At 36.9% G+C, this 12,507-nt stretch overlaps 1 protein-coding gene across 1 annotated transcript in view; it reads right to left on the minus strand.

The window, feature by feature from the left end:
* Positions 1-435: 435 nt before the first annotated feature.
* The window catches only part of LVRN (laeverin), a 34,333-nt gene continuing 22,261 nt past the window's right edge, over positions 436-12,507 (minus strand). The window contains exons 13-20 of the mRNA XM_077790376.1: positions 11,852-11,907; positions 10,511-10,664; positions 9,557-9,651; positions 8,766-8,873; positions 4,815-4,985; positions 3,177-3,317; positions 1,234-1,309; positions 436-582 (exon numbers count right to left, since the gene is read on the minus strand). Of these exons, the coding sequence (XP_077646502.1) occupies positions 436-582; positions 1,234-1,309; positions 3,177-3,317; positions 4,815-4,985; positions 8,766-8,873; positions 9,557-9,651; positions 10,511-10,664; positions 11,852-11,907 (948 nt within the window). The remainder of the gene's footprint in view (positions 583-1,233; positions 1,310-3,176; positions 3,318-4,814; positions 4,986-8,765; positions 8,874-9,556; positions 9,652-10,510; positions 10,665-11,851; positions 11,908-12,507) is intronic.

Below are 12,507 nucleotides of genomic sequence, written 5' to 3' on the forward strand. Positions count from 1 at the left end.
CAGGTTATAGATCACTGTACAAACGAAACAAAATAGAATATAAGCTTTTTCAGCTTCCTTACGTTTTGGGTTTTTTTGTTTGTTTGTTTGTTTGTTTTGGGGTTTTTTTTGCCACAAATATTCAGCACACCTTTCATTTGGATATTCAGAAGAAAACCCCCAAAGGATTCAAGACTGTATCTATATGTTAGATTATTATTAGCAATGCATTCCTAACACCTCTTTCAGGAGGAAATTATTTTAGATATAAGATGCAAATATGTTTATAATATCTTTTCCTAAATCCTTGATTTCTTTGGGAATAGTTTTATCCATACTTTACACTGGAAAGACAATCACAGTATTCAAAAATGTGCTTTACCTTTAATAACAGCTTATAATGAATACTAATATGATAGTGAATGATATGTAATACACTGGAAATAGTGTTCCAAATCAATCATCTATGTTTTTATCTAACCAGCTGGCAATTTTAATTAGTAGTTTTCTCCTTTCAATATTTTCAAGTTTTGCAGATTCCAGTAGCATAGTAATAGCCTCTCTCTCATCCTCTTCCAAAGTAGCATTATAAAAAACCTGCAACTGAAGAAATAAACACACGAGCTTAGTTCACAATTAACTTCACTTGTGGCAAGCAACTGTGTGCCTGAGAGAAAAGGGGCAGATGACAGAGACTAAAGAGGAGGTGGGACAAGGTAACTGATTTACACTAATGTGGGAAAGCTCCTTACATATCAAGAATGTGCCCTTTTTCTGTTCCTCTAAAAATCCTTTCAAATGCAGCCAACTTCACTGGTACTGGTAATACCACACTGTCTAGGACTAGTTGGGTAGAAGAATCCTCTTTTTCTGCTTGTTCTACAATCACAGAACAAGAAATCTTTCTCATCAGTCTAGTAGGCAAAAGACAAGAGAGGAGTGCAGAACAGTAAATAAATATTTGGGGGAAGCAGTGATTGAACAATATAAGGAATTAAACAGATGTTAGTATGACAGTCTAACAGGCCAGCTGCCCAAATGTTGGTACATTTTCAGTAGGTATGGCAGAGATTGTCTCTACAGACAGATTTCATAGAGAAAATGAGACAGTTTTGATAGAATTTGTGGGGACTCTGCTCAAAACTTTAAGTTTCATGTTTAAAGAACATGTTTTTGTTCTTTAAGAACAAAAGAACAAAAACTTGTATTTACAAACTGGCCATGAAATTGAGACTAAATGCTTCTCTAGTTTACCTCTTGGATCTGTACATCTGTTTTGACAAATCTTCCCATGGCTTTTAGTACATCATGCAATAATTCATGCCCATATCTGTAAAATTGAGATAAAGGTCCTTCAAATAGCACATTAGCAAATATACTAAATTTTATCACATTTGAAAATACTTACACTATTTAGTGATTATTTACTATGCTGTGTTGTATTGTGTTTTAATGGTTTCAAGTTTCTGTATCTGTTTTGCACTGGTTTGTTCTTGTACCCCTTATTTTCCCCACCAGTTCTGCCCCAAGCTACCCCTTTTCCGTAAATGTCAATCCCCTCCTCCTTGTCCTGTGCCATTCCCCTTCTCCCTGCCTATGTGCTCCTGAAAAGTGCTGTGTCATTCCCCTGTCCTCTCCCTGGTGCCTTGTCTATCACTCGATTCCCCATCCCACTTCTCCAGAACCTTCTACCCTGGGCATCAAGTGATTGAGCGAGGACCAGGGGTCTCTCCTCTGGTTTCCCCCTATTGGTCCATGTATTTCTCTGTTCCCTCACCTTCCACCACCCTAAAACCCCTCATTAACTCTTGGGTGCTCTCAGCTGTTGGATTCCCTGAGGTGTGGAGCTCCCAGGAGCCCCTTAATAATAAACCTTGGCCTGTTACCCCAGCCCTGAGTTGGCCTCTTCTTCTCCTCCTCAGACATTGCCTCTCCTCCACACCAGGGCTGACAGCGTCAGCGCTCAGCCCCAGCTGCACCCCAAACCTCCTGAGGCACAGGGGAGTGTCCCCTGCTGCCAAACGTGCCAGGGCTGGTCGGGCAAAGCCAGGAGGCTTCAGGTGGGCAATGCTGCAAATGCCAACTAAGCTGAAGTTTGCAACTATGGACTCTTTTCCCTCTTTTAAAGAACTACCATTAATATTCAATTTAGACATTTGAGCTGCATGAAATACAATAATAACCCTTTAATTTCATTTCCTAGAAGGATCTGGTATTTGTATTTTGGTAATATGAATTCTTTTCATGAAACAGATAATCTCTCTGAGGCCATACAGCCAAACTGAGCTAAAAAGACTAACCAGTATGTGTCTAACAAACTGGTGCTCCTGTTGCTATTGTGAGGGTGGCATATAAATAAAGACTTGCATTATTCTTTTAGTTTGAAAATAAGGGGGCAATTTCCCAACAAATTTCTCATAAATTTAAAACATAGAAAAGCTCTGTAAGAGAACAAGTTGATATGACACAAATCTGCTGCAACTTGCCTTTTCTAGTGCTAGCAACAATTTACACATTTGAATGCTCCTAAATGGCTGATTTTTCTTCTGGATCACAATGACCTCCTCTGCCATCAAAAGCAGCTGGAATGTACTCTTGTCAGCAGCCTGCTGCTTTTCACAATTGCCAAGGAGAGAGGGAGTCTTCAAGCAAACATCAAAATACTTGCTTTGTTTAAAACAGATAGCCCAAGCTCACCTGCAGTTTACCTATAGCAGTGCAGGTGGGCTGGCAATAGGTTTAAGAGTTAAGTCAGGGAATAACACTGCAGTTGGTCTTAGCAGCTCTTGCATGTCTGCATGCTGTAATAACCCATCTCTTCATACTCTCTTTGGAAAAGAGGTGAGGGTTTTACTTCAGCATTTTACACCCACAATTTACACAATTTGCTTGTAAAATCCTAGTGGATAAACCCACTTCTAGAGTCAGAATTCCCAGGAGTACTTAAAAGTACAGAAAAAGTCATGAACAGAATAATTTTTAAAGTCTTTTGTGTTTGATGAGCTATTTTTTAATCTAATTTAAATCCTGATCAGAGTTCAATCTTCTGAAAACTCTGTTCTGTATACTTAATTGAATCAGTCATTACAAATAGCCATCTCTGAAAGGAAAATCTGCACCTGAATTTTACAGCTCAAACATCGAGGAAGAAGACAAAGAGCCACAAAAATTAAAGGAACCCAAAACTTGTTGCTTACCCTTGACTTAAAAGTGACCAATTTTCCGTAACAAATTCCCAGGCTATACGGTGCCCAATATCCTGAGTCACTATATGCGAGATAATGACTGAAGTACAATTGGAAGAAAATAATGTGTCACTGAGTCCATATTGCAAGTATCTGTTAGAAAAGCAGGAAAAAAATGAACCTGTCACTTGCTGTTTTACAATGGAAATATACAATATTGCAATCTGGAAATATAATCCAGTTCACAAAAATTCCTACCTCAATAAATATCAGCATGTGGAAGGTTATACCAAAGTTGGTGTCACTCTGAGCTATTCAGCTCGAGTTTTGTCCTCAACATTTGTTCTTGCACACTGTTCACTTAATAAAGTGAGGGTGCAGAATATCAAATGGACATAGATGTGTTTCTTATCTTTGCACCAGAAAGACAACTGCTGCTACCAGACAAGCCTGTGGAAAGGCAGACTGCTTTTCACCTTCCGGCAATTCACTTCACTGTGACTCATATGAAGTCTATGGAGTATACCAGCAGTGAGATGCTTTTACACAAAAGCAACCTGTTCATAAGGTCCCCTGCAGCAAAACTCAATGAGAAGATTTTTCATGAGGACTAAGGCAGGATTTCAGAAATATCTTCTAATTATGTCAGTGGCACTGAATGCCTGAACATCTTGAAAAGTAATTATTCTCTTTGTTGACTCAGTGTTTTACCTTAGATGCTCCTACTTCCAAATGAATCCTTTTAGAGTTATTTTCTCTGCTCCTTTATAGGTAGAGTAGTTGAGTTGGGCTTCTCCCCTTTGCATGCCACCACTATGCTTAACATAATGAAGATAATTGTGAAGGCCAGGGAAAGATATCTTAACATTCTTCACCCCAAAACACTCTCTGCATGGCATTTCAAAAAAACAGATTGGTTTGTCAGCTACTGAAGTACATGGAGGAGGAAGCTCATCACAACTCCCTGATTTATCATGGAACGGTGCTAGCCTGTTCTATGAAAAAGGCAATAGGATCATAGGAAATTAGTTTAGCTGGTTGTCATCTCTTTGCAACATTTTTTGTCTTATTCTCAGTCATATTTTTCTGTCTTCCCAAATGACCACCACACTAGAGCAGGTGGCTGGAAGGACTAAGATGTTACTTCCGCACCTTGGACCATGGAGTTTATGTGAATGTTTGGATGATATTTCTTTAGAGCATCACTGCCAAAATTCCACTCTTTAACAAATGCTTTAGGTAATACAAACATGACTAATTAAAGAATTTAACATCTTTTTACTGACAAAGATACAAATGCCAGTAAAAGAAAATAAACATAGTGTTCCCAACTATGTTCTGGAAACTTTTGAACAAGACTCTTCAATATATGTCTTAACTTTTTGGTTGGCCCACGTGGAGTCAGAACTTAAGACCTGATGACCCGTATTTTGTATTTGCAGAAGGTTTGTTTATTTGTGTCTCTCATTTTTCATACTTGCTCCCTAACCAAACTCTTTAAAACATTACCAGTGGTTGACAAGACACATGCTTCTGTGGCATGCAAACTTCTACCAGCTTTGCACAGTAAAGTATTTTTGTTCTTATTATTTACTATTGTATTGCAATTTACTTCTACATACAATAAAGATATACTTTATTCAAGGTCACCTGTAAAGTAACCATGACTCTTTGGCACAACTCATGGCATAGAGCAGGATGTCTTCATCTTCCTCAACAGAGTTGGTATGGTTGTACATTTCCCACGCAAAATTCCATTCTTTATCACTTCCCACTGCAACACCATAACAGCAGATTGTTCTTCTAATTAAAAAGGGGATTCTGCAAGGCAAAATACACTTTAAAGGTACTGTACTGTTGTAGAGGCAAACCCTGTTAATGCGTAACTGAAATAAAATGTTTATTTACAGTTAAAAGATACACAACAGTGCAAATATAAAATAGTAGTGTAAACAAATATGAGGAAATCTCATTGTTTTATCTTTGATTTAAGCATTTAAAAAGCATGCAGTTTAAAGGAAACCAAAACCCCCAGCATTTTTAGAGCAATATAGAGCGATTGGACCAGACTATTTTGTGTGCATACAGTGTCAATGCCACTGTTCTCCATCACAACCTAGGAAATGGATCACATCATTAGAGAGAGTACTAATGCATATATGCATCATTCCAGACAAGCCTTTTCTAAGTTTCTGCAGTGAATGCACCCCATAGGAAAAGCCATTTGCAGCACAGAAGGAAACAGAAGGGACTTTTTTCCATGCAACAGGCAGCCTCCTATTACTCCCACCCCAGGGAAGAGTCCTCAACACGGCAGTGAATTTCATAACAGAAACTAAATGAAAGAATTGCCAGTATAATGCTCCATATGCAAAGGCTGAACAGGAAGTTTTTTCTGTAGCAATGATGTATCCCTGACATTAAGATATTGCAAACAATTTTCAGTGATAGCAGTATTCTACTATGCAGGTATCTGAAAATAGTTTCAATTAACTTTGGACTAATTCCCTACAGAGGAATGGGTGTCATTTCTATAAATGAAACATTTGACTTCCCTATGTCATACTGTTAGTCTGCTTATTATTACATTAAGCCAAGGTTGTAAGTCAAGGTGTAAATATTACCCTCTCTTTGATCAGGAGATACACTTAGAAAAACAGTTAATTTTCTGGTCAGAAAAGCCATTCTTCAGCCCAAAACTGGGCCTGAAGAATGAAAAATTTAAATTCAAATTTAAATACAATTTGAGAAAAAATTCTGAGTTTCAGCAGACTATACTAGAGAAAGTAAGGCTGATGCCAACAGTTGGTCAGTCAGGAGGAAGGATAAATTATATCAATCTTTAGAGTATAAGGTAGAGAAAAGAAAGTTATAATTTTGGAAACAAAAGACTAGTAGGAAAGAGTGAGAGAATGGGGTGTTTTACATGACAGACATCCCTGGTTAGTTAAAAGACAAGATGCAGGGATTTTGGTAGTTTGTTGCAGATGGGGTATTTTACTGTCATGCTAACAGAAAGTGTAGGCATGTCCCATATTTACTTTAAGAAATAGTTTGGATTCATTTACCTAGATATTTTCTGGGACATAAGGGATTTACCACCAAGAATGACATGTAGAGTAGTTATGTCAGGCTAAAGTATTGCCCTGCGAGGAATCCTTCTCTAACAGGTCTGAGTTACATGGTCTAGTAATTTATTTAATAATCTTTTCATAATGTTGCAGTTACAGGTCATAGTAAGGTGACAATGGGGTAAAGCTATTTTGGCCAAATACAGCTATTTATTTTACTACTGAAGCTGCTCCAGTAGTTGCAAGAAAATGTTCATTAAAAAGTGTAAAGTTGTGTGTGAATAGACAAGCACTGTGTATCATTTGGCTGCAGCTCTGATGTGCAACATTTGAAGCAGACTGGATGGGCAGCTTACTATGGGGCAATGGTTTGCTGGCTGGTGCCATCTCTGGTGGCCCTGAAGTGGTTTATGTTGTGTAGTTCCCAGAGGGTGTCCAGTATGGTCCAAAAAGGGACTTTGGGGCTTGAGGTTATGTTAAGTGACTTAATTCATCTTGATGTTTTTTCTGGCTGTGTGATTTGACATTACTGCCTGCCAGGAGCCCTCATTTCTGGAACTTGGGGAAAATGTAAAAACCTGCTGGAAAGCAGGGCAGGTTATTTTACATTGATGTTTTTGTTTCGTTTTTGGTTTTTTTTGTTTTTTGCTTATTTGGTTGGAGTTTTTTTTGTTTGTTTGTTTTGGAACCAGAAATAACATGGTGATTTCTTAACTTTTGAGAGTAGCAGCAATATATGTGAACCTTTAGTAAAAAAGTAAAATGGACTGAAATACTGTCCCTCCCCCAAGGCTACTTTCCTTCTTTGAAAAGTCAAGCCAGTAACAGCATCTAAGAGAATACATTTATTTAGCAAGCTTCACTACACTCCTGTAATGAAAAAAGAGTAAAACTGAGAGCTGGGGATTACAGCTCTAGTTATTTTTATGAAAGAGATAAATATGCACTGTATTAAGTCCAGTTATGTTCTGTTAGGAACAATTTGGAAATGTTCAGCTGAATATTGATCAATCAATCTGAAACAGAAATGCATTACTTCATTCCACAGATGTGAGAATCCTTCTGGGTTCCACCTGTGGCAAAACAGCTGTTATGAATTTGCTCTCAGCATGAAGAACATAAGAGCATCTAAAGGGTTTGTCTGTGAAATATGGGTTAAAAGTGTATTGTGCCTATTTCTTTTCCTACCCAGCACATGTAAAATCTTTTCATTAACTGCATGGGAACAGTGATACGTCACTTGAAACCTAAGAAGTGTCCTACCTTCTGTGGGGTTTTCTCCTTAAAACATGATAATCTTTCAATTATTTAATGATAATTAATTTACCAAATTCAGAGTTTCATTTTTTCCACACATATAGACCAGTAAAATCCATTTGAGGTTTTCCCAGTGCCAAGAAGGACAGCACAAATAATATTCTTCATCAAATTCAAAACTCAATCAGCTAATATATTTCACAGATTTTTCAGCCATTCAGGTCAAACAAGGTATGTTGTATTCCATCACCTCAAATGTTATTAGTAGGGAAAGATGACTGTTTTGAAAACAGACTGACATTTCAGGACATGATTATTGCTTGTAATGTGGAATTGCAAGAATATTCTCTCTAGAATGGAACAAAATGTATGTAGGCTATTTAAACTTTCCAGTCTAACAGAAAACTCAGTTTGGCTTTTATGAGGATGATCACTGTGAAGTTATCTTAGAAAACTCAAATACAATAGTACAAGTTCAGTTTACTTAGCCAACTACATGTATCAACATATATCAAATAAAAACAACAAAATATTAATCACAACTGCAACAAATAAAAATAAACTTTAAATATTCACTCACCAGTGCCAACACTATTTGACTATTGCATAGAAAGACATCAAAAGAAAGAGGAAGAAAAAGAGAATAAGAATTTCAATACATTGTAATTTTTTTTTTAATAATGCAGTGGTTGAATACAGAAAGTCTCTTCCTGGTAGAGTCCAGAGTCCATTCTCACAGACCAGACCCCTGACCACTAGGCACCAGTACCAGCATAAGGACTGACAGCGGTTCCCAGCATCTCTTTATGTGAACACAGAACATGCAAGGCACTTTGATGGGATCACCATGGGCAGATGGCTGTACCATGCAAACATCACTCAGTATTGTTACGAGAAGCTTAAAAGCTGAGTTGGTGTGCGTGAAAACCCCAAGGCTGTATACAGCAAAGGGACTGGGCATATGGGATATTAGCAGTCACAGGAGGTTCACCTGTTACATAGCTAACCAGCTTTTGGTCTTCATGGCAAAATCTGCATCCTCCAGCATGTGAAGTCTATGTAAAAAGTAGCAATTATGAAATCATAATAAAGCTGGGATTTGGGGAAGAGGAGGAGGTGGGGCAGACATAGTTGTCTTAAATTCTGCCATTCTGTCAAGAAATAAGAGCAGTGTACAGGAGCATTTCTCATTCTGCCTCCCCCTTGTAACAGCCTTTTAACTTTCCACCTCCCTTAGACATGCACACCTCTAAGAGCAGATCACCGTTCTTACTTGTACTCAGGGTTGTCCCTCCACTTAGCATACAGTTCCGATGAGAGGTCCAAACAGTCTTGGAGGCCCAGCCAGCACGCTGTTGCCAAGAGTTTTTCCAAATACACTCTTGAGGAGAAGTTAAAACAGTAAGAATGAAAGATATGCATACCACATTTGGAGTACTTGATCTGTGCCTGACCACCACAGTTTCAGAACATGATGCCATTAACCCACAAGAATCCTCTCCTAGGAATAATTGAGTTTTAATAAAATAATTAAACAAACAATAATGGTCCCAAGACATTAATATTAGTGGATATTAGTGAGGCAACCAATGTACTATATTTTTTGTAAGTTTTTTGTGTGGTTTATAGCCCTTTTGGAAGTTTTAAGGTATTGGCTGTGTTTAATCCAAATCACTCTGATATTTAAGCCTTTGGCTGCAGTGGCCTTGCAAACTGAAGTATTTTAAAGTTTAGTAATTGACTCGAAAATTATATCTTGACTTCATTGCTGTCAGTTTTTCTTCAATTAGCAGCAGCCTGTTGAGCCTGTTCTCTGACAAACGAGAGCTACCACTATGATCCTTAAATTATCATCCTTTATGCTCCTATCCTGATACTGCAGTTGCACTGGAGGTGTCGTCATAAAGAATACACACTTAAAGGACAGTAAAATCACAATTTATTTATGTTCACATTAGTTAGAGGATTATTCCTGTGTCTTGTATTTAAATTTACATGAGCAAATTGCAACATATCAAATCCAGTCACACCAGAAAAAACTCTTAAGAAAAGCAGAATACTTACTGAGCAAAATAGTCATCTTCCAAAGCATCAACATTTTGACGAATAAAACCTGCATAATAATGGTATATTGGCAACATTCTCTTTAAAAGGTATTTCTTTTAAAAGAAGGGAAAGAAAAAATACTTTCATTTAGATGCACATTTTTATTTTCCTTATTTACTCAGATTTATACTAAACATTTATCACTATTAATGTCCTGAAAACACAGAAAATTAAATTAAACTGAGTTTACAATGCAATATAACTGTACTTCAAATCAAACTGGCACATTACCATTTCACATCACTCGGACCTTTGAACTTATTATAAAAGACAACAAATTCTCAGAGAAACAGGAAGAAACCCTTCTCAATAGGAAATACTTTGTTCTTCTCATTTATTTTCACATACCTTTATTTTTTAGAGCTTAAGAGAACTAATACTGTGGGACTTAATAAGTGGAATCTTCAAATAGACATCAAGAAAATAAATGTGACAGTAGTATCTCAGGTGAGTAAAATATAGGAGAGAATAATTTCATTTAGTATCTAAACACTGTTCCTTGTTTCTCTCCATGAAAGTGAATGGAAAGCACAGACCACAAATACACCACATACCTTTTGTGCATAGCAGTGTTGGTCTTTTCAATTACTACTGACTGATAGTTCTGTTTTCCAAATTCACCATTTCAAAAAAACAAGGATGAAGCTTAAAGTAAAGAATGTGCATGTATTTCTGCTTTTCAATAAGAAACAGCTCAAGATTCAATGAGACTTATCATTGACTAATATGTATAATTAAGTACCTACTCCTATTTTAAAAAAATCAAAACTTGATAAAATCATGCAAAAGAAATGACAAACACTGTGACTCATCATAGCCACAACTACATTACTGAGAATTTAAAAAGCATTAATTTTAGACTAACATATTTGCATGATCTAATATCTTTGGTAACTAACAAAATGGTCATACCTTTAAAAGTGGATATACTTCATGGTTCTTCAGTGTACTTTCTAAATTGTCAGGAATAAGGTTTAACAATACCACATTCCATATGAAGAGCTCATCTTCTCTGGCAAGGTATTTAGTTAGTTCAAGTGCTGTTTCAATTGGAACATACCCAAAGCTATGTAAAAAAAAAAAAAAAAAAGAAAACCAAACCAAAACAAAAAAACCCCACACATTTTAGCATACTCATTCACATTTACCACCTACTACACATATTTATTTATTTATGGAACAGGCAATAAAACATGAGGATACTATGTGGAAAGTAACCTAGAAAAGGCACTGGAAAAAATAAAGGAAATATAAATGTATGGTGATTTTAGAAGCTGAACTCTCAAAACATTTATTAAGGAGCACTGTGCTGCTATCAAAGCAATAGGCTAGTCATGGCAGTAAGCATGGCAATATGCACTCTGTATCTGCTTGGGTCTGCAGGATATGGTACAAACACATTGATAGCATGTGTCTGTCCCCCTGTAACAAAACTAAGAAGAAAAGTACTGTTTTAGTAATAATACAACTTTATTTTTATTGTGAAACAACTTATTTTCATTACATGTTCTTTTGTGGAATATGTAAAAGTCAAACCATTTAATTCAGATGCACACTATTTGTAGAATTAATTACTTCATCATGGCATTTCTGTCCCTCAGTGTGGAATAAGTATGGAATTAATTTTTTCACAACAAAATTCCAATTCAAGCCCCTTGACTCCAGAACTTCCTCCTGTCAGAGTTAACTTCCACAGGCCCTAAAGCAGGGCAGTGTGCTTTGGCCACCTCATTCCTGAGGTCCCTCATTGCAGGGACATCTTCATCATAGGTGTCTGATGCTTTTATTACCTCTGGTACATGTGAGGCACAGACACACTTAATGCTTCTCAGCTCCTACAACTCTGCTGACCTCTTTAGTACCACAGGCCTGAAAAATCAAGTCATGACTCAGCAACAGAAATTAAAGAGGTTTTGAGAGATGCAGTACAGCACAGGTGAGATAACGCAGAATAAATGAAGGAAGATACAGAATCTTCATTTTTTTCCATTAAATACAGGGTAATTCCTAAAGAAAGCATGGTAGTGCCGCTATTTAAAATAATTTCCTTGGAGCTGGAACAAAAGAAATTTTGACTCACTCAGCACTGGCAAAAGAAGGGAATAAATATCTCAAAGCAGTTATTCTTAAATATATCAAAGCAGTTATTCTTAGGAGGCACACATGGGTAGGAATCAAGGAAGCAGAAGTGGAAATCTTGAGTGTAATAATATTGTTTAATCAATTTCTGTAACATATTGGAAACATACTTACTTTGCCAATGCAAAAACATCATCTATCAGCTGGAACCTGCTGACAGCGGGAATAGCCTGCAGAAAGCATTCATGTTGTGTTAGTTGATATCAACATGTCATTAAGAATTTACAAAAAGCTTTGTGATGTTTCAGAAGGATCCCTAACAAATTTTCTAAATCAAAACAGCTTACAAAACATTGAGAAATGGATCCTGAATTTTAAACTGATATTTTTTATGTGCTTTAAGAGATATGTGCTATACACAGAGCTACATAATATAGTTATATATTATAGTGTATATAAACATGTAAGTACAGTACATTAACCAGAGAATTTAAAGACCCCTCTTACTTGCATGCTGTAATTGAAATTAAAACATGTAAATGCCACATTTCTTTAAAATACTCTAGTTACACAATTTTGGTGTATTTTTTCCTTTTGAGGTTTAAATACAGAATCTGTACTTGGTGCTGAGCAGTGTGTTTATCACTACCATGAAATAAATGACTGAGGCACAGTCATGGGTGTGTCTCTGCTTATATGCATGTATCTCATGCTCTTGGGGCAAGACTGCTGTCCTCCTTGTCTTCTCCCTGTTCCATGCCCCTGCAGTTTGGTCAGTGCTTGAGCAAACATTCCTTCTGACAGCTGGAGCATAAAGCAGGGCAGAAATG

Source organism: Lonchura striata, chromosome Z, assembly GCF_046129695.1.
Source record: "Lonchura striata isolate bLonStr1 chromosome Z, bLonStr1.mat, whole genome shotgun sequence".
Taxonomy (NCBI): Eukaryota; Metazoa; Chordata; class Aves; order Passeriformes; family Estrildidae; genus Lonchura; species Lonchura striata.